The 22830-nt window shown below is 36.3% G+C and overlaps 2 protein-coding genes across 12 annotated transcripts in view; one reads left to right on the top strand and one right to left on the bottom strand.

The window, feature by feature from the left end:
- The first annotated feature begins 5596 nt into the window (after positions 1-5596).
- On the top strand, positions 5597-21633 carry LOC103715512 (E3 ubiquitin-protein ligase MARCHF8-like). 7 transcript variants are annotated; one of them, XM_039127837.1, is made up of 9 exons: positions 5597-5842; positions 8021-8054; positions 8399-8612; positions 8793-8878; positions 9078-9224; positions 11085-11187; positions 18020-18132; positions 19003-19129; positions 21124-21633. In XM_039127837.1, the coding sequence occupies exons 2-8, from the start codon at positions 8049-8051 to the stop codon at positions 19093-19095; spliced, it is 762 nt and encodes a 253-aa protein (XP_038983765.1). In that variant the 5' UTR covers positions 5597-5842; positions 8021-8048; the 3' UTR covers positions 19096-19129; positions 21124-21633. The 7 variants fall into 7 exon arrangements, with proteins under 7 accessions (XP_038983765.1, XP_038983764.1, XP_038983762.1 ...); XM_039127836.1 differs by having other exon boundaries at positions 8021-8060; XM_039127834.1 differs by having other exon boundaries at positions 8021-8060; positions 8315-8612.
- LOC103722615 (putative clathrin assembly protein At5g57200) overlaps positions 21304-22830 on the bottom strand; it is a 13307-nt gene continuing 11780 nt past the window's right edge. For 3 of the 5 annotated variants that reach the window (XR_005512344.1, XR_005512343.1, XM_039127830.1), the window contains one exon: positions 22286-22727. Coding sequence is in view for 2 of the 5 variants with exons in the window: in XM_039127830.1 (XP_038983758.1) it covers positions 22711-22727 (17 nt within the window). In the remaining 3 variants the exon portion in view is untranslated. Of the gene's footprint in view, positions 22728-22830 lie in introns of all 5 variants that reach the window. The other 2 variants (XM_039127831.1, XR_005512345.1) reach the window with 2 other exon arrangements.

The raw sequence follows: 22830 nt of genomic DNA, 5'->3' as shown, positions 1-22830 counted from the left end.
TTTAAAAAAAAATCTAAATAAGCTCTGCTCCGAAATATTTACAAATGACTACCTAGTTATTTTATATTTACACCTGATTCATGAAATAACCTCACCATCGGTGCCCAAGTGGGTGCATCTAGTAGTATCGCGTGATAAAGTAAATAGTAAATTGATTTCAATTTTTTCTATATATCCTGTGTAATGACATACTATTTGTAGCACGATTGACATCCATGAAAAGCGTGCCATTTAATTAAAGCAAAAGCAAACATGAATGAACCTTGTCATAGCCGGGTGTGCAATACTTTTTTTTGGAATAGCTCATATGTGCAATTTTATTACCACATTAAAAAAAAAAAAACTGTTCCCATACTTTGAACAATGATGCTCAAATCATAACAAAGTAATCTCATATTATACCAAGGCTTATCTTTTTAAAAAAATCCTGAAAGGCCATGTCAATTATTTGGAAAAAAAAATTAACATATCCTATGATTGAAGATGGCAATACTTAATTATTTAACTCATTTAATCCGATTCAAATTATTATAAATTAATTTAAATTACTTATTTAATAAAATAGTTAAATTTAGATTTATATTTTTAATCTATTTAATAGATTAGGATGGATAGAATTTTCCGATATGATATTATTGTTACCTTTATCTATAACTCCATTTATTCTGCTTCTCTCACACGTGTCGCCACAGTTGGGTCGAACCATGGTCCAAGTAAACGGAGACTTTCTTGTCCCTCTTTCTGCGAATCGCTCCCTTTCCGAAAGCTATTTTGACGATGAGGGCGAATGCATCCAAGATTCCAGCTGTTTTCCCGGTCTGCGTCGTCCTCGAAATGCGGACTGGACCCAACGGTCCGGTGCTTTGCAGGAACCGTTCGAAAGCGGCCAGGACTCAATAAAAGCCCGATCTTGTGCGCAAAAAACGAAATGGCCCGACTGAGGCGCCCTCTCACAAATTGCCCACGTGGACTTGCGTTTGTACGCCGAAGTTGGTGCCGTTTAGCTTGTATCCGAAACGCGATGCGATGCACCGTGCCTACCCGACAAGCCCAACTCGTACTCCAAACAACGATGGAGATTCGGCCTCGATCCTGCCGCGGAACGCGTCATATTATATGGGCAGTTATTAATTTATTATCTATTAAAAATAAATGGCACGTTTACAGCCGCACGTGACGTGATTGAAGTAAATTTAATGGAGTCGCATACTCGTACGGTGCCCGCGATCCGACCAGCGTCATGTGATCCATCTAATCCACACTGATCCATTCTAGAAAATAATGAGCACTTGCTTGGAAGTATCTCTCAAAAATTTTATTTTTAAATATACAAAATTTTGTTTGATCTATAGATACATTTAACTGGGGAGAGCTGCCTTGTGAAATAAGATGGGTTAATATCTCATTTAAATCAATTAGTTAAAGAAAATTTCATTCTTATTCTATTCTAAAAAATAAAAAATATTTTTGCTTCTAAAATTTAATTTCCACTCTCTGTTAGTATTTAAATTTCATTTGATTTCAATTCAAATTTTAGTAATAGACCAAATACGTACCAAACGTACCTTATATATATTTTTTCGTGTTGATGGATACAAGAATTCACCTGTGGAATTCCTCAAGGAAGAAGCCCTCCGCCTCCGGCTAAAAGCCGGAGAGAGTTTGCTGGCTTTGTTTTTCCATCTCCATTTAAATAACAAAGATGTACTGCACGTTTTGTAGGTAGCCCCACTCAAAAAAAGAGCAATCAATTTCAAACAGCTTATTTTATGCCTCCTGAACTGCACTTACATGCATTTGATTTCTTGTGGGATATAACTAATGGGCCCGTTTGGTTCGCGGGAAAAAAAGGGGGGAAAGTGTGGTCAACAGAAAAGTAATGAGATGCCTCTTGTTTGGTTGGAGTTTTCAAAGGAGAGATGAGGGAAAGTTGTATTCCCATGGGAATGTGATTCCCACATTTCATGGGAAAGTTACTTTCCCATGAGGCGGGAATCACTCCATTTTTACTTTTTCCCAAAAAGTCCCTTCAGCATTAAAGAAGCATTAAAGAGGCATTAAAAACCTAATTTTTATTAAGGGCATAATAGGAATTATATTTAACTTTCCTAGGAAAGTGGATGGCCAACCAAACATAAGCACCTTGGAAATTTGTCACTTTCCCATGGTCAACCAAACATGCCAAAAGTACTTTCCTAGGAATCCTCTTCTTAGGAATTTGTTTCCCAGGAATCATATTCCTAGGAAGGAAAATGCTTCCCGCGAACCAAACGAGCCCTAAGGTTTAATAGATTTTCATTCTTCTTGATACATAAAACTGATATGGGCCAGACTTTGGGTCTAAAGTATATTCATTTTTAGTGAGCTTCGGGCTGATCTATTTAAAAATTAATATTTTTTATGCCTAAACTCGGCCCATGATCAGCATAGAATGGTCCTAGTCTCTTAGAAATTATGGCATACATTTGCATCTAAATTTCATATTTGTTGGATTAACACTCAAATAAAAAAACAATTTGCTGTTAATCATGTGAAACATTTTGTTTTTCTGCTATTTAAATAGAGAAGTCTTTTGTTGCTTGACTCTACTTTTTGCTCTAAACTAATTCCACCTTAGCAATATATAGCTACAAAAGAGAAGAAATTTGAACCCTCCTTTATATTTCAAGAGGGACACTTTGATGTATTAATAAATTGCACTCTTTTAATTATCCTGATCCATCTCTACCAAACAAATCACGATCCACCGAATAACAACCATCCTTCTTTTGAACGAACACATACAGTGTAGTCATAGGACATGTATATTCTTGTATGGTGCGTATCATCCAAGACTATATCATGATAATATTATATCTATATGGACCTTTTATAGCTAATGGAACAAAAAAAATAGAGAAGTGAGTGAGCCGAAATGGATGTGGAAGTGAGGAACAGCAAAAGTGACAGCAGAATTTTGGGTCATCATACCTTTCAACAAGCATCCATTTGATTGAGAATATTGATGGAACAAACCTTCGTGTTAACATTTTTAACTTAAAAGTTAAACGGCGACACCCAAGATGGTTGAAGCCAAACAAAGAGTAACTAGAGAACGAAGTAGTATAAAGAAGAAGCAAGCTCCTCGCTGTCTATTCAGAGGGACTGCTTTAACGCGTAGTTAAGTTGGGTGCTTGCTCAGTACATGGTTGATGAAAGAGTAACAATATTTTAACTTTATATCATAATCGGCTCTTGTAAGTTGTAACAAGTTTTGAAGTCACTTTGAATGGCTATAGATATGTATCTCAGTAACTATAATTATTTGATCCAAACTATAAATATCTGGTCACCGGTAAAAACTAGGCTTGTTTGGGATCATTCTAATTTTCTGTTTTTTATTTTAAAATTAGAAATAAAAAAAAATATTTGGTGCTATTTTTATGTTCAAAAATTATTTTTATTATTTTTATGAAAATAAAGTAAGAATTTTTTTTACCTCCACTATTTTTAATAGGACGAAATTTATGTCTTTTGTCGACATTGACACCATTTCAACTTTTGTCGTTATTGCTGCCATTGTCATTGTCTTTATCTTCATTGCCAACACCATTGCTGCTACCACTTCTACCTTTATCATCATTGCTACTGTCATCTCCATCATTACCACCACGCTAGCTGCCGCTATCACCCCTACCACTATAACTATTACTATTACCACCTCCACTATATTGCTACCACCACCACTATCATATTATCGATGCCCATATTACTATTTTTATTGCTGCTACCACCTCTATGCCGTTGCTAAATTGCTAGTATCTCAACTATCACTACTAATTATCTTAATCACCATCATCATATTTATATTAAAAAAATTAATTATACAAAATATATTTATTTTTTAAAAAATATAAAGTAAAATAAAAAATTAAAAAAATAAGATTAGAAAATAAAAATATAGAAGTAGTGCCAAAGAGCATCCTAAAAGTATGTTTTACTTGGTAGCGGATGGGGTTACTTCATAACGCTAAATGTCTGTTTTACGGTACCAACCTATGCCTCTTTTAAAAATGACCGTCTTATAATCTAGTTATATTAGACTAAGAAATATGAACTCAGTTTTTATCTTCATAAAATCTTCTTCATTTGTGTGCTAATTAATTACTTCAAATTTACTCCACGGTTGCTAACGATACTTATATGTACAAGCCCTCTGTTTGTTTCAACCATCGTGTGGCTGAGATTACCTGAGTTGTATATCAAACCACAGGTCGTTGATTTTCATTAAACATTGGCAGGAAACGTGAATTTACCATTCCTTCCACTTTTTTTTTTTTTTTTTTTTTGTAAACCTTTTTCTCCCAATTTTGCACCATCTCCTCTCGGTCATCTTGCCCACCCCTTTTATGCTCCCACTTCTACCATTTAAATCACCGGCAATAATTATCACAAGGAGACCATAAGAGGTACAATATGCCTAGGCTTCAAAGAAATTAAAGGAAAAATATTTACTTATCATACCTTCCCTTTTAGAAAAATTAACTTGAAAACGAGATGCAAGCACACTGGATTACATGTTTGTACGAAATTTTAAAGAAGTTGATGGATTAAGATGCAAATCAAGAAAATTGCAGCAATCAATCCGTCATAAAAAAAAAAAAGCATATGTTCCAACGGGTGAATGATTTCGGTAATTCTTTCTTTTGAATAGATAAATCGGCTTACCACCGAGGTGGTAATACAGATGGAACAGGACTTTGCTTCTATCGGTGTGGTCCAGATTTGAAACGCGCGGCGTCGATTATATATAGAGACCGAATGTCCCCTGTCTGAACATACTTGATGGGAATGCTTCGGATCTGCTGTCCGCTGGTACTGAGGTGGTGTTGGGATGACGTACTCACACGTGGGTAATCACGGGTTGAAGAGGATATGAGTGCATTGTCTATCCGCATAGGACATTTTCTGGTAGAAGAGGGACTTAGTGGGGGCTACTACGCGAGTGGGATTAATTTTTCTCCCCTCTCCTTTTTGACTGAGCAAAAAAAAAAAAAAAAAAAAGGGAAAAAAGAAAGAAAAGAAAAGAAGATGAATCGCTTATACTCAAACTACCAATATAACAAACATCTAGTCACTCCAATCGTTGGCTGGCGCGTATAAATAATAGTTTATATCTTTTCACTTGCTAATATTTATTTTCTATAGTACATAAATTAAATAAATTCCAGTAATAGGTATAAAAAAAGTAAAATATATTTTTTAATAAAAAACATATTTATTTTTCTTGATTACAAAATTAATACCGGAGCATTCAAATTAAACATCTACACCATTTTTATCAAAAAAAATATAAAATTCAAATTTAAGATCCACACTATTATTTCATATTATTAAAATAATTAAAATTAAAAATATATATTTTGATAATTTTTATCTAAAGATAAGTCTTCAATGCAATGGTAAAGTTGTTTCATCGTGATTTTTTTTTTCTTCCTGCGTTCTGCTGTCATGTGACTACAATTTAACCAAGGCCAAATTATATTTATTTTTTAAAAGTTTTATGCAAAACAACATATTGGTATTTCTCCCGTGTAAGTCGGCATTTGGTCTCGGGCCCAGAGTCTCCCTTTCAACCCCCCCTCTCTTCACGTCTCACGTCCTTCGACCCGTTCTCCTCTCCCTTTCTCCCTTCTCTCCTTCCCTTGCCGGCGATCCCTCGGAGAACACCCAGCCAAAACCCTAACGCCAGAGATCTCGTGCCATCGGAGGATCTCCATCGGATCTTTTAGATTTTTGGCTTTAAGATGCTATGCGCTCGGAGTCTTCAACAAAATCTCGGAGTTGTTCTTCTAACGACGAGGTAAGTCACGCATGGAATGCTGTCCTTTTTCCCCGTTTCTTTGTCGTTTTTATGTTTTATGATCTGAATGGCTGGGAATCTCGGTAAGGAATTCGGTTTCTTTGCTTCGATCAGCGTAGTTGTGGTTTGGAGTTTGTTTTTCGCTGCATTGAATCTGAATGCATGTCAGGGTTACAAGATCTTAGGACTTAATGGAAGGGAATAGGCGAGCTTGCGGTTCTTGGATCTTTTAACCATTCATAATGGTAATGGCTGACCGTAGAGATGTTGGAGGTTGAGTCTTCTTTCTTTGAGCGATCTTACAGCTGAGGGTTCTGATTTGGAAGAATTTTAAATCTTGACAGATGATAGCACGAGTTCTGGACGGAGTTCTTTCCATTTATATCAGTCTTCTGTTTATCATCTTCAAGAAGAAGAAAATCACGTGTTGAATGAAAGACTGGATCTCTTTCTGATGCCCGTTCATACGTCTAGGTTAAAATATTAACACCTTTGCGATCAACAATTGTTAAGCTGCCCACTATCTTGATTTCCATCTTATGAGTCTATTTTGGGGCATGGATGGATAAAGATGAGAAGAATAGGAAAAAGTTTATATGAATTATAAATCCAAGACATCTGAAGTCATGAAAAACCCAATTTAGTTCAAAATTTTGTTGTTAGGATTCAATCATGTTTCAAGATGTACATCTTTTGAATTAAAAAAGGGAAGAAGTTGGTTTTATTGTACATGTTTGTACTATCATATATTACTTCAGGTTTTGATGCAACCTCACACTTTTATATTTCTTTTCTTTTCTTTTTGCCTGAAAGGATCACATATTTTTATATTTTCTCGCTCTTTTTTTTTCTACGTGAAAAAGTATGTAGAACAAATAATATTTGTTGTTTCACTAAGAAAATTGCTCGTCTTTTGTGTCGCTTCACTAAGGCTCTAACAGGAAAAACACTCCCACTTTTGTCATATTCGCCTACTTTTTTCCATCAAACTACACATTTTCAAGTATCAGAAGGAGATATTTTCTTGAAAATCATGAGCCCAAGGTTACATATAACCTGAAAGGAGATAGCCTTTCATCCAGTTCTCATACTCTGTGGTTCATTGATAGGATCTGATTTACAGGTTAATAATTACTAGTTATTTGCCTTCTACAACAACATTTACTCTATGGACTGGTTTTGTAGTCATTGCCAGTCAATGAATAATTTTCAATTTATAAACTATAATGACTAAAGCTCTGTTGAGGTAGAAACAACTGTTGGCTATTTGTAGCTTTTATAAGTATAAACCATGTGGAACATCCTGGATCTGCTTGCTTTCAGGCATAGCAGTGGCACCTATCTCATCGGGGACTGCTACGATATGTTTTGAATACATGTGATCTGTATTAGAAGGGGGTGTGAGGGAGTTAAGAAGATGGACTTGCTACACTGACCTGATAAAGTGCTAATTTTGTGATTTTGTCCTTCATCAGCCTAAAATAAGCTTGAAGGTTGGATTAGCAATACAATGACACAATTAATATGATAACAAAATCTTTAATGTTGGTATTCCTATTTCCTATTTACAAACTGAAAATGGTTTTTGAACCATGTTACTGTTATATAGCTTTTTCAATCTAAGTTCAATAGTTTGGATCTAAGCTTCCCTCTTTTTATGAGGTTACATAGGAAGGATTTTTCTGGTATTATAAAAATAAAAACATGCTATTTACTTGCGTTTTTTATGAGCTAGGTATCTTTTTTTTTTTTGAACTAGCTTAATGATTCTTCCAAGATCATGAGGTCTTATCTCGTTGAATCCCTTGCTGCAGCTATAAAAGTTAAACTGCTGAGCTGGTGAGTTGATGCTGGCAGAAAGAAGCTTGGCTAAAAAATTAAGATATCACATGCATTAAGAAGATGAAATCTATTTTAAAGAGTTAAAAGAATGACCAAATATGAGAAGAATTCAGTTAATGTTCTGGTTGTCAATCATTGTTGATGAATCTTTTTGTTGTCTAATCTTGTCCTACATTGTCTTCTCTCAACTCCCCCTGAGTAAAATATGGTGCTATGATGAATATGCACTGAACAATGTACTGGATGATATTATACTGCTCTGCTAACATGCTATATATTAAAATATTGCAGCACCGGAACCTCCTAATTAACACATTGTATTGCACATATATTCAGGTACCAGGAATAGTTCTTATTTGATGGCATGGAGGTGAAGGTAAGGTGCTTCCTCATAAGTGAAGGAATTCCAATCAACTATCTGAGTAATCCTTATTTTTTCCTTTTTGTAACATGATGTTCAAAACCTTGCCGCATGAACTTGGAGATTTAAGTGATGTTCTAGTGTTACTGCATGTTTATGGACCTAAGCTTGTCCTTTATAGGCATTCATCTTGTTTACTCAATGACTTTCTTTAGCCTCCTTTTCTTGGTGAGGTGCTTGAACGACATGCTATCCTTTCTATTTTGCAGGATTTTTACATTCTTTTGAAATGAAATACAAACTTAAACCATTTGATGTGGCCTGGATGTGATTCGATATTCTTCACAATGCAGTTGGTGTCTACTGGTGTTCAGACAGAAGAGGCATCAGAAACTGAGCCAATTCTGTCTCAGCTAACCAATGCTGGCAGTTCCAAGGAGTCCCCATCTTCATGTGAAATCAGTCCTGTGGGTGCTGATGACGACAGTCAAAGCATCGATGATGATGAACATTGCAATCTTGTGAATCAAGACCTACATCAATGCCGAATTTGCCTTGATACTGGAGGTCTTTACTTATCATACTTAGTACATTAAATTTCTCAGGGTAGAGGCGAAACATTTTATCATATGATAAAGATATGCATCAGCATTTTTTCTCCCACGCAGAATATATTCTTTCCAGTCAAATGTTTATTTCTCTGTCCTTTTCCTTTTCCCCCTTATCGAGGTTCCTGTTTTCTTGCAGGTGATGATTTAATTGCACCCTGCCATTGTAAGGGTACACAGAAGTATGTGCATCGATCTTGTCTTGATAACTGGAGATCAACCAAGGTATTGTTTAATATGTTGATCTTTTAATTTTTACTCAGTACACTGGCTACAAATGGTTTTTCACCAAATGTTGGAGCTGGTATCCTACTATTCATATTAGAGATCAGCCTGCGGTAGTCTGAGATGAATCCATTTCCTAATATTTTGACATTCTTTGTGGAAGGCAAGCTTTTACTATCCATTTTCTATCTTCTGTCAGGAAGGCTTTGCATTTGCACACTGTACAGAGTGCCGGGCTGTTTTCATACTGCGTGCAAATGTGCCACCAGATCGGTGGTGGTTGAGACTGAAGTTTCAGCTCCTTGTTGTTAGGGATCATGCACTTATATTTGTTATCGTGCAGCTGGTAAAATCTTAAAACTATATGCTGTGTGGCTACCTTAGTACTTTTTGTCATGTATGATCTTGTTGGCCTCGACATACCTAGTTATTAAACATTATAGAATAGCTAAATTTGATAGAATTCATGCAGCTTATATTTTATATATGTAAATGAGATGCATCTTTCCTAGGAGAACCTGTTGAGTTTTTCTCGGCATTAATATGTTTATCTTAATTTTTCGTTTCATATAACTTGGTTTTCTAATTTGCAATATTAAGAAACAATGAATACCTACTAGCTATGTTTAAAATATAACTGGGTATTCCAAGATAAGACTGGCTTTTAAGAAGTGCCCACTGCAGCTTCACTAATTTGCCTCTAAATGTCTTGTTTTACTGAATTAAAACTGTCTTGTCGTGACTTATCCGAAAAATGTTTCAAGTCACCTGTTTGGAGTGTGCTTCTTGCAAGCTGCTTGCTATCCATTGTAACTGATATATGACAAATGCTGATGTAACAGAATCATTGCTTGCTATCCATTGTAACTAGTATGCTACAAATGCTTATGATGCAGAAGCGTTTTTGGTAAAAGGAGGTCAATAATTTACCCAATAATTTGGAGCAGTAAAATAAGATGAAAAAAATCAACAAGAAAAAATAACTGAAGATGTTAGGAGAATAATACATTTATACTTAATATTAACTCTTCCAAACCAACTCTACCTTCAAAAGACCTGTGGCATAGGTTTCCATTATGTTAACAAGCAAAACCTAAGCATGTCTTGAAATCCTAATTTTGCTGCATTGTTTCTGAGCTTTCTGAAGACCTAAATTTACCTATATTTGCTTGTTTGGAAGCTTAAAGAAATAACCTCAATCCAGAAATACCTAAAGTTGATGCAAAAACTGTCATGATCTGGAATCCCTTTCAAAATAGTAGCCAATTCTAGTGGGATGGTATTGGTGCTGCTAGTTGTGTTGATACTTGATAGCTAAACTTTGAATCTAATACAACCACGATAAAATGCACGTGTTCTATGGCTAAGACTGCTATGAGTTTCTCCATTTGCCTAGCACTGATTACTGTACTCTTGAGACAACATCGGTTGTCCATTGGCCTTGCTAAAGCGTGTGTTCCAGTGATTGTTATCTGTATGAAAGATTGAAATTCATCCACGAGATGTAGTTTAAATCAGCCCCCAAGCTCTTTTCCCGTTTCCTACTTTCAAAATAGAAATCTCTCTCTCTCTCTCTCTCTCTCTGTGTGTGTGGTTTATTAGTACCATCTGCATTTAATTGCTGCTGCCACCACCTTGATTCACTCTATAATTGAGAACTGCAAAAGCCAAAATTTGATGTCTATTCTCTCTAGCAAGAAAGCCCCCAGAACAGGAACAACTACAAGAAGTGTTATTCTGAGTTGCCTTTGGTGGATCTACCACTGCCATTGCACTGCAGAGAGTGGAAAGTAAGACCTCCACATATATGTTTCCAGCAGGTGATTGCAACAGTAGTGGAAGAAGAGCAGGGCGGAGTGTGCATGGTTTGACAGCAGGTTTTACTTTTTGCTGCAGAGAGTAGAGAGTGGTGTTAAAAGCTTCGTCAGGGAGCATCTTTTGGCAAGATTTTTACTTGCAAGGACAAACGAAGGACGTGGTCCACTTAGGAGTCATGGAAACATTTTCCTGGAATAATTCTATTAAATTATTTATACATAGAATACATTAGTTCCTGAAAGCTTAAGTTCTGATACAAATACGATCTTTCCATTTAACCACCACTGGTGCACAACATCCTTCCCCACTCACCCAAATAACAAATTTGACAAACCTATTTGTCTTTGTTTTTGCTTTACAAGTTTCTTTAAGCAATTGTTTGTGACAGGTTGTCGCTTTCTTGGGTATGCTGGTATACAGAGTTTATGGCGAGGAACTGCGAGAAATGTTTGGTTATGAGGAACACCCTTATGGATTTTATACAATGGCCGGTATGTTCATTTTGTTAACAGCTTGTGTTTAATGTCATGTAGCTGCATTTTATCTTATAGGAAAAAAAATTAGTTAGTTATACTGCAGTTTTCAATTCTAAAGTACTCATGTAAATTTTTATTATACAAGTGATAAAGCCTAATTCATCTTCTTAGCTATGAAAAATGTGTCAGTTAACTTACATTAAATTCAATATCCGTGTTTGTCATACTTCCTTCTTGAGATCTAATGCTGATCTGTACATCATAATTTGCAAAGGCAATTTTGCCATATTGGGTGCTGTTAAAAGGTCTTTTTAGTTAAGTGTACTCATTCCTTGCCCCATTGAAGGAAATGACGATCTATAATGCGTAATCAGATGGTGGAAAAGTTTCATTTTGAAATTCAACATTATTTCTTTGACAATATTTAATTATTTGAAGACTTCATACTAGGATAAGTTGCACCAAGGGTCTTACTTCAGAACGCTTAACCTTCTACTTGTGCTTCTTATTTTATTTTCGTCAATTTTCTACTAAAATTAGTTTGTAAGGCAGTTTATAAACTTCAGAATATTGGGAAAGATGGATAAAAATAGAGTAGGAATTGTTGTAGACGAGTTTAAAAGATAAAGTTGTAGACATTAAACGAGTAGGAGATAGAATAATCGTGATAAATTTAGTATTAGGAGAAGAGTCTATTAATATTATTAGTGCTCATGCTCCTCAAGTAGGTTTAGATGATATCACAAAGCAACACTTTTAGGAGGATATGGATGGACTAATTCAAAAGATTCTTAGTGGAGAAAAGATATTTATTGGAGGAGATTTTGAATGGGCACATGGGAAAATCCATTGTATGTTTTGAAAGGCTGCATGGAGGTTATGGTTTTGGAGATAAAGACGAGGAAGGAAATGCTATTGTAAAGCTCGCGATGTCGTATGACCTAATATTAGCTAATACTTGCTTTAAAAAAGACTCTTAGTTGATACTTTTGAAAGTGGGCATAATACTAGTCAAATAATTTTCTTCTTTACTGAAAAAATTCATCGAGTTTTGTGTAAACATTGTAAGGTTATACGGGGCTAGAGTTTAACCACCCAACATAAATTATTGGTTTTGGATGCATTTATTAGGAAATGGAAGAGGATTAAAGAAAATAGAAATCCGAGGACTAGATGGTGAAATTTGCAATGAGAGAAATAAATACTGCTTAAGGATAGAATGATGAAGAAAGAAAAATAGGTCTAGATAAGAAAATCAATACCATGTGCGAAGATATGGCTAACAATATTAAGAAAGTGGTTACAAAGGTATGGGAAGAATAAAAGGGCAAAGGGCCATCGAGTAAGGAGACCTGTTAGTAGAATAAGAAAGTTCAGTTGGTGGTTAAGGTTAAAAGAAAGTGCTATAGAAGACTATCTAAATGTAGGAATAAAGAAGCATATAAAAGTTATAAGGTGGCTAAGAATGAAGTTAAGAAAGCGGTACAATAGGAACATTCAAAGAATATAAAAAGTTATTCCGCAAGATAGAAACTAAAGATGGACAGAAACATATTTATTAGATTGCAAGACTAAGAGAAAAGAAAATTGGAGACTTGGACCTAATACATCAAGGATAAAAATTAAACAAAAATAGTTAAGGAGGACGAGATTAAAGAAAGATGGAGGGGTTATTTCGATAAGCTATTTAATGAAAGTTATGTAAACGATTTAGGATGCCTCACTAGTTTTATTGAGGATGGGAATGTTAAATATACACGTCGGATTAAAGTATTTGAGATGAAGAAGGCTATGAAAAAGATAAAAACAGGAAAAACAACTGAACCTGATGGAATCCCTTTAGAAGATTTGAAGTGTTTAGATGGCATCCAAGTAGCTTGGTGGACTAATTTATTTAATAAGATTTTAAAGATCTAAGATATTGCCTGAGGAATGGACAAAGAGTATCATATTATGATTTATAAGAATAAAGGTGATATTCAAAATTATTTTAACTATCGTGGTGTCAAACTCACGAGCCATGCTATAAAACTTTGAGAAAGGGTGATTGAGCATAGAGTGATATGTGATACAAAAATATTAGAGAATTAACTTGGCTTTATGTTACAAGGTCTATCTTTCTCCTTCGAAGATTGATAGAGAAATATAAATAAAGGAGGCATGATCTTCATATGGTTTTTATTGATATAGAGAAAGCATATAATAAATTCCATAACGAAGCCTCATGATGGGTGTTGAAAAAGAAAGGAATTTCTATTAAATATATTTATGTGATTAAGGATATGTACAATGAAGCAATTAGTTGTGTGAGAAGTACTGGTGGTAATAATAAGTTTCCAAGCATAATATGTTAACACCAAGGATGTGCTCCAAGTCCTTATCTTTTTGTGCTAGATATGGATAAGCGTACTAGGCATATTCAAAATGATATTTCTTGGTGCATGCTATTTGCATATGTTCGTTGAAACAAATTACATAACATTTACAATCTGACAATAGAAGGCCTGGCATAGCCACAGCTAAGATCCTCTCTTGGGTAGGGCTCTTGGGTTTTCTTATCTAGGTTGCTCCAACTCTTTCCCATAGAACGTGATACGGGGTACCTTATTGCTTAGTCTGGCTTTTTTTATGGAAGCTTTAACACGGCTGGACAAGCGGCTGTAGTCTTGGTAAATAAAATCAAAATTGAAGTCAATCATAAGTTGGAATTATGGATGAATGCATTAGAATTTAAGGTTTTAGGTTAAGTAAGACCAAGATGGAATACGTGGAATGTAATTTTTGTAAAAATTAGAATTAGAGGTGAAGGTGAAATAAATATTGAGTATCATGAAGTTTCTAAGAGCGATCATTTTTGGTATTTAGGATCGATTATTCATAAAGAAGGAAAGATTGAAGAAGATGTTATCCGTAAGATTAAAGTAGGTTGGATAAAATAGAGAAGTGCAACTAAGATATTATGTGATTGTTGGATTCCTGCCAAGTTAAAATAGGACAATGATACGACCAATTATGCTTTATGGTACAGAATATTGGGCAGTTAGAAAATAATACATGCACAAGATGGGTATGACCGAAATAAAAATATTGAGACTGATGTGTAGTAATACAAGAATAGATGGAATGAGAAATGATTTGTAGAAAGATAGGTGGAGCACCAATTGAGGATAAATTGAGAGGACGACTTAGATCGTTTGGACATGCATAACCAAGGTTTGCTGTACCGGTCGGTACCAGTCGGTACCGACCGTACCGTACCAGTACCGATGGGTACCGGTATCGGTACACCAATGTCGGTACGGTCGGTACCGATCGTATGGTACCGTACCGACGCTCGGTAGCCTATACTAGTGCGGCACCGGTACGGCGAACCTTGTGCATAACATAGGTTGGGGGATGCACTAGTACAAAGAGTGATTTGATGCATGCAGAAAGAAAGAGAGGTAGAGATAAAAAATCACATAGGATAAAGTAGCAAGGAAGGACTTGATGTTGCTACATCGTTAGATAGTGTGGCCCTTGGAATGGAGAAAAATGATTCATGTAGCGGAAGCCAACTAGTTTGGGATTAAGGCTTAGTTGAGTTAAGTTGAAAATGCCATTGTGACAGAGGATTATCTAATAAGAAATCTAGCCACACTTCTGTTAAGGACAAATCTAGAAATTAGAAAATTTTATTTCATTTGGGAATTAGGAAACTTTATTTTTTTGTGGACTCTAGGACTAGAATTTTATAAGGACTCCAGTATTTTATTTCTATGCGGACTCTTATTAGGGTTTGGGTTGTCTGTATAAATTTGTTGCTATATAATTGAGAAAACATTGCATTATTGAGATTTGAGAATATAGAATATTGAGTTGCCCTCTCTCTCTCTACCTTCTCCTCTTCTTCTCTTTCCTCTTCTTCTTCTTCTGTCTTCTTCTTTTGTCCTATGTTAATTTGGTATTAGAGCAAACCTTGATCCACCACCACTGTTGTAGCATCTTCGCTGCTCCATCAGCACCATCTCAAGATTCACACCCGTCCACCCGCAGCACCACCTTGAGATTCAAGCCGATCCACCCACCACATCAACATCGGGAAAAAAAAGAAAAAAACTAGAGAGAGATGATCCCCTATTTTGCCTACAGATCTCTTGCCGTTTTTGTCGCCCTCCTGGTCACCAGTGGCTTGCTGCCCCTTTGCTAGAGCCCTCTTGCTCCACCTCTCCCACTCACGAGCCTATACTATATCACAACTAGATTGGACAAGGAAGATGTAGTGGATTGAATATGGTTCTTGAATTTTGTTAAATAATTGAGGAATTGTTGTAGCATGCCCTTTGCATTCAAAGCTGTTAAACTCCAAGAAGATAATTGATGCAATGCTATCTTGTAATAAAATTGGAAAAAGTTTTATATCTTTTTTGCTTACAAATGTTGTTGTTAAAGAATATTGCCATTCATGAGGTACTTTTTGCATTTGTAGCGCAACACATTTTAAATTGAGTTTTAGTTGCTGAAATCGAGTGCCAGTGTGTGGGTGGATGCGGATGCAGGTGTGGGTTGGGGGAAGCAGATATTTTAGAAATGCTTTCGGTAAGGAAGTGCTTAGGAAGTAGATGCAGCTTCGAGATCCTTGGAAGATTCCAAAGCAGGTATATTATACTAGATGGAAGATTTCAGCTGCTAACAATTGAACAGACTCTACTGGGCAATCCTTCTATCTGATTTAGGAAAACTTAAATTAGAAGACAAACATATCTGTCTCCACCAGCTGCATTATATCTCTCGATTGATCACTAAACTATATCTCCAGCTACATGAAATGTATTAACATTGCATTATAAGTTTAATTATGTTTCATCTTTCACTTGGACAGGTCATCCCCTGTGATCAAGAGTTGGCAAGGTTTAATTACTGACAAACTCTAATTATGACATATTATATATTTCTACTGGTGCCCCCTTTGTCAAGTTAGGGTATCACATGAGCTGTTATTTTCCTTGATATACTTTCTGGCATTATTCTCTTCATAACAATTTATGCAATAAGATTAGGTTATGAATCAATGGATAAGTGAGAAACCTCGGCACACTTCACAGCCTGATGAGAGCTGTAGTTGTATTGGTAATTGGCATGTGTTATGTGACTAATTGAAAAAAAGGATTATTTAATGTTTGACTGTCGCTCTATTTATCAACCAAGAGGAAGGAGTAATTAGTGGAGGTCATAATCTAATTAACAAATATGCAGCAGAAGTAACAAATGGGATTAATTCAAGAACAGTATTTGATCAATTGTTGTGATGTAGTCATTTGATGATTATTCTTTGCACTGCGTTTGACTGATTCAAGTGGATGGAGTATTTGACAGACCATTAGATGAAATATAAAGGATTAGATGTTTTATTTATGTAAGTTTTTTCTTTGATAAATTAACTCCCTTTTTATAAACAACATATGCAATCCTTGCTTTTGATAGTTGATTTTTATTTGTTTGTCTGGTAATTTAATTTAGAGATAATAAAATGGGGTGAATTACCGACTTTTGTATAGGAACTGGTTCAATAGGGAGGTTTAAATGCAGTCTTTGAGAGCTTCATGGCAGCAAAGTGACACTCCTTTAAGGCCCAAGAGTTATATATGGTAATTGTGGGTGAATTGCTACTTTCAACCATGAAGGGAGGGGCAGAGAAAGCGTCTTGGGTGGTTCAGGATGGTTGTGGTATTCAGGGTGCACATACACACAAACACAGACAGACACACAGGGGGTTCTGGCTGACCTCTTAGGTTAGGGATAGGATTTGAAAATGATAAACAATTTATTGTATATATTTTATATAATATGTAACTTATGTATGTTTACTATGTATAGTATTGGGCCTAACCAAGTCAGGCCATGGTATCTTGGAACGCACACCCAGTTCTGTCTTGAATCTTTATTGGGTCTTGAAATGTAATGTAATTTTCCTGTCATGAATGTTGACATGATAGAAGTGCCCCAAAACCATTATGGTGAAAATCATTTAAAATTATACTTCATAGAGAACTCATGAAATGAGATCATACTGTTTGGGTGGGTGGGGAGGATATGGTAGTAAGTCACCACAAATATGAATGAAAAGGACATGTATCTGCTGATTGCTTTGTTAGTGCATCAGAATCATCTTCTTGTCATTGTCATCATCTTTACCAACAGAACAACGACATAATTCTGCAAAGGTATTTTGTTGAAGCACATATTTATCTTTGGCACATGCAAGAGACATGCTGGAAAGGCAGAGTGATTTGACAAGAAATAAATCAGTGTCGACATAGGTAGACCTTTCCAAGGATTTGATCTTTAATCATAACTTATGCCTAATAGCACTTCACAAATATGAATGGTTCACTTACTGATATCCTCTTATCTGTCAAGACCGCAGAATACTTTGTTATTTGGTCTATATGCTTTTTGGACCTGTTTGGTGGACATGCAACCAGCTTATCTGCCTCATATCTTCCCCATGAGTGGGAAGGCAACTTAAAATGAGGCACGAGGCTGAATAAGTCTTGAGGAATTGAGGGAATCAGTAAGTTGTGCAGTCCCAATATCTTTGGGATAGCAAAAGATCGCCTTTTATATAGATCCTGTTGTCTTAAAGAACTAGGATTTGGGAGACCAACAATCTACTGCCAATTCCTCAGAGTTTCTCTCTCTTCCCTTGCTTTACTCTTCAAATCCCACATGTGAAAACAGATGGGGTGATTGATTGTCCCAACAGGCCCTTAGTTTTTCAGTACATGAAGATAATCACAATCGGGACCCAAACTTGAATTGCTTTCTTATTAAATAATTGACTCTGATATTTGCTCATCTAATGCAGTATTAGCTATTATTCTGGTGGGCTTGCTGTATGGATTCTTCATTGCCATAATATGTGGACAAAGGATCAATGAACGCCACTACCATGTTCTTGCAAAACAAGAACTGACAAAGGTTCAGTATGACTGCACTCATAATTTAAATAATGAACATGTCTGGCTCTATCTCCTTCCTGAACTGGAAATGCCTTTCTTTTTTTTCAAGTGGCAGAATTCTGGTTAAATCCTGACCAAGAATGCTGATCACATATAGATGGGTAAGTCTTGGTCGTCATGGGTAAAGGGTAACTTAATAAGATCTCTAGAAGCTTGGTACCCAAAATCGATGTGAAATGATTTGAGCATTCAGAATTGGAGCCAGCAGTTTTAGTTTTTTTATAAAAAATCCATGTATACATTTTTCTCTACATTATGCGTATTCAAGAACTCTTCAACTACTGGTGTCATGAGGCTTGAGAGATATTAAATTTGGCTTTTTGCTCACCTGATTGGTAGCCCAAAGTCAATAAAACACTGGGTCTTTGAAAATGAAGTGTGCACATGAAGACACAATAGTTTTCCTTGGTCCATTTCTACTGCTTCCAGCACAAGTACATTATGTTTCCTTCAGTCATTACTGTAGCCAGATCTCGCAGACATCAGTCTAGTCAGAAATCTGACAGGCTCTGATTTTCTTAGTGAGCAATTTCATGTACGCATACAATCTCAAAACTTCTCTTAAAGAAACTCTTCACGTTTTGGAAATAAGCATCACATTCTGACAGGTGGGGTGCGCTAGTATGTGATGTCACTTTCCAAAATGAAAGAGTTTTGATATGTGCATTCACAAAGCTGTTCATCACTTCATCCTATCATTCTTTTTCCCCTTTGGATATTATTTTGGCTACAATTGTTTTGTTCTTTTTATAGAGAGCTTTTGGAATGGTAATCACATATTTGATGAAATACAGAAATTTTAATATATCTAACAACAGTATAATGCCAGGAATATGTGGTGGAAAGTAGAGATGAAAATAAGAATTTGCCGGAACTTGACCCCACTCATGTTACAGAGTTGAGAATGCTGGGACTTTACTGAGCTGGAAGATGAGCACTATATATGAGGATCTCCGGTAAGCAGTTTGTTTTGCAGATTAACTTATTTACAAATACACCTCATGATAAAGACCGTTATATATAGATACATTCATGCATTCACACATGCATGTATCACGCGTCTGTGATACATATTTTTCAAGTCAATGCAGTAGGTATCTTGTGACTACCTTGCATATACATATACATGTTTGGATCTGAATCTTTCAATTTTCTTACTGCAAGGAGGAAATTTAGGTAAGTGGATGGCTTATTAGATCATTTTTTACCAACTCCAACCAGGTGAGGCCTTCACCAGCGCAGTCAATTCTGTCTTATGTGGGTCCAGCCCAAGGCCTATTTCATTAATTATTAAGGGGCAAATACTTTTTTCAATTTTTGAAGCATTTTCTATAGTGTTTTAAGGTATGCGGCAGACAATGTAGCACTCAAGTGAGTTGTGGGCATTTACACTCGTAACAACGTGGATTGCGTTAAAAATTTTTGAGAAAATATTCAAAATATACAAACAAATAAAGATGATTAGTAAATTGGAATTAGGTTAATAAAACAAAGGAAGAAAAAGGTGCATTGTAAAATTACATTTTTTCACTACTGACCATGCAATAATACTAAATTATTCCTCTAAGAGAACATGTTCTAAATTCAAATTAATGCAACAAGTTACTGATTAGTCAATATAGAGTTTGAAATAAACATTTAACTAAGAAATGCTAGAACTTGTAACCAAGCTGTTGGAAAAGCATTGAAAGAGGCATGGGAGTTGATAAAACTCCAAATAGCATTTTTTCTTTTGACCCACTCTTTTTTTTTTGTCCTTATCATTTGGGAAAAGACGAAAATTTCAGGATAACAAACATTATGTAGAATTTTTCTTAGATTCGAACCCTCAAATAAATTGTTCAAGGCTAATTATTGTAGATGTCTCTTCACAATAACCGTGATGGAGAAAGCACCCATTCAAATGGAATGGATTCAAAATTATGTTACCGCATGGATTGGGATGATAAATCCTCCTATTTTCATCTATTAAACAGTATTTAAGTACTTAGACAGTCTGTTTAATATTGTCAAGTAGCAAATATTTCTTTAACAAGATGTGATTTTAAATAGTGAGATGAAAAAAAAATCACTATTTTAGGGACAATAGTCCCTAAGGGACCCAGCAAATCCTTTAATTTGGATTATGGGATCTGATTCTATTGTCACATTGTTATATTCACTTGATGTCAGAATGAATGAAAGTGGGAATTCTGGCTTGGCGTAAGGAAAGCAAGGGCAAAGAGAGCGGGAAAGGGGCTAGGATAGGAAGATGGTGTTGAATCTGCGGTGAGGTCAAAGTCCCTTTTTTTTTTACATTAATTGTAAGGAGTGAATCAAGAGCCATGTCGAAGAGGAAAAGCGAGCTTATTTAGTTTGGGTTCCATTCATTTTTCCAACTCGGGAATTCGCTAGGTTGAGTAGTCCTTGCCTGTCAGGCTCAACAAATAGCATAACCTGCATCCTAGGCCAAGGCTGGCTGTGTGGGCACCTGTGAGGCAGTCAGCCTGTATATAGGGGATCACTTAGGCCATTGGGCCCTAAGCAGGGAAGCCAAGAAGATCTCTAAACCTTGGCGGGCACATGGGCAATCCAACTGGCTGCTTCTGAATCAATGAATCTGGAGCACAATCCATTCAGAATGGTAATGGAGAAACAATTGTCTGTCTGTATATTGAGTTTCTCTTGAAATTGAAGAACTTTATCAATGGCTTGCTGGTTGCTAGAATTATCTCATCTGTTTGAAAGAGGATTTTGTGAACTTCCATTATTTATTTGTTATACTGAGAAAGAATCTCAACTATTTTTTTCTTCTTTCATTAAAAAAAGAAGAAGAAGAAATTTTGCAAGTACTGGAGCTTGAGGCTGCATTCCATTGCTGTGTTAAGCTTGATTTTAATTTTCTCCAGTTTGACTTCATAACCTGGTCATGCATTTCTTCTAATATTAATCCTTGGTTTTTCTCCACAAGTTTCTTCGGTTACCTGGTGGAATCTACCTGTGGATGGCAGATGAATCAACGATGGCATAAGCCTAATCAACTACAATATGACAGGAGACTACTGTTCTAAAGGAATATGTAACTACAAAGCATTTGTAGATGGTTTTGATTTTCTTCCCCCGCCCGCCGCTGCATCACCCCACGCCACACCCCCCCCCCCCCCCCCCCCCCCCCCCCCCCCCCCCCCCCCCCCCATATTAAGGCCAACCTCACAGGACATATTTAGTGAAGTGCATATGCAAATGTTTATATATATTAATGTGCTGCAATCATGGAGCTGCGTCTCGATCCATGAAGTGTTGATTGGAAAAGTCACAAGAATTATGATGTCACCTTGTACTTAACAGAAAGATTCAAATTTACAAACTATAGCATCTGATATACAGTTATGATGTATAACTGATACGAAGAAGGGGAGATGACAAGGAACTACATTTTATTATCAATATGTACATGCTTGTGGTGTTGATCAGCCTAATAGATCTTGGCAGACCAAATAGACTCTCCTGAACATGGTAGATGGTCCGTGTCAAGTTTTTCATGTACAAATTGCCGCTCCTATTCTTGCTTTGTCAGTGTTCGGACATACTCCGAGCCAGTAAACGCAGTCAATGTAACGTTCTTGTGATGGAATTTGTTGATGTCCAGGGCTCAGAAAAAAATGAGGGTGTTTTATTAGACATACATGCCAATTAACTCTTCTCTTGTCCAGGCCCAGTACGATCCAATCCAAGAAAAAGCAAGGATGCTAACAGTGAAAACCCTGCTCGAGACTTGAAATTTAGTACACCCGCAAACTCCCCATGCCGTAATCAGGCGTGGGCTACGACAACCAATAGAGAGAGAATAAACCTCAGGCCGAAATCAGGCGTGGGCATAACCCGCTACGATAACCGATGGAGAGAAAATAAGGCAATTGGTCGCCGCCATCATAAATGGTAAGTGACGAACTAGAAGCAAATGCTTCACCGGATGAAACCTATGGCAGTCATTGACTACAGAAGCTGAGAGAGAGAGGTAATACCCAACATCTGGTATCCCCGCCAATAAAAACCGTGCATACCCAGGACAAGAGTGTTTCAGACTGAACTTGTTGCAAGCATCGATATGTAAATCTGTAACATGGGGGGCATCTGACAAGACTGGTGCATTAAGATAACAGCAGTGGTGTATGTTTGATTGGAAGGCAAATATCAGATGACTGATTCCAGCCCTAATCTCAATTTCAATTACTTTGGGGTGTTACAAAGGGCAAGACATGCCTCAGGAGGACCAAGCTCTAGACTCCATAGTATTGCTTTCAAGACATGCAGGTTGGGCATATTTTGTTCAATCCCAAAAAGTATCTTTGCGCTTGATTTTTTTCCTCGACCTGTGTTATCTCAGCCGCTGCATAATTCGTAACAGTAAAAAGTAACTGCAGCTTTCACATGTCATGAAATCAGAGAGATATATCGTGACTCTAAATATTTTTAAAATTACAGAAATATCACAAGAAGCTAGGCAGACAATCAGCTCCACCTCTGTTTACGTCATTCCCAGTCGGTGGGGCGCTTTCTACAATGCATCCAAGCCTGCGCATGAAATTAGAAATGTGGCATCACCAATAACGAATAGCAAGATGAGCAGAGGCTCTTGGCCTAAAAAATAGAAATGCTCCATGATCCCAAAATAACT

The sequence above is a fragment of the Phoenix dactylifera genome, chromosome 7, assembly GCF_009389715.1.
Source record: "Phoenix dactylifera cultivar Barhee BC4 chromosome 7, palm_55x_up_171113_PBpolish2nd_filt_p, whole genome shotgun sequence".
Lineage (NCBI taxonomy): Eukaryota > Viridiplantae > Streptophyta > Magnoliopsida > Arecales > Arecaceae > Phoenix > Phoenix dactylifera.
This window is presented reverse-complemented; position numbering and strand designations above follow the sequence as displayed.

Bases quoted from the DNA above. Each gene is read 5' to 3' on its own strand.
- LOC103715512 (XM_039127832.1), top strand. From the start codon at position 5,792: ATGCGCTCGGAGTCTTCAACAAAATCTCGGAGTTGTTCTTCTAACGAC. The intron at 11,188-18,019 runs GTATGTTCATTT...CATCTAATGCAG, and splicing joins TGGATTTTATACAATGGCCG to TATTAGCTATTATTCTGGTG. The intron at 18,133-19,002 runs GTTCAGTATGAC...GTATAATGCCAG, and splicing joins CAAAACAAGAACTGACAAAG to GAATATGTGGTGGAAAGTAG.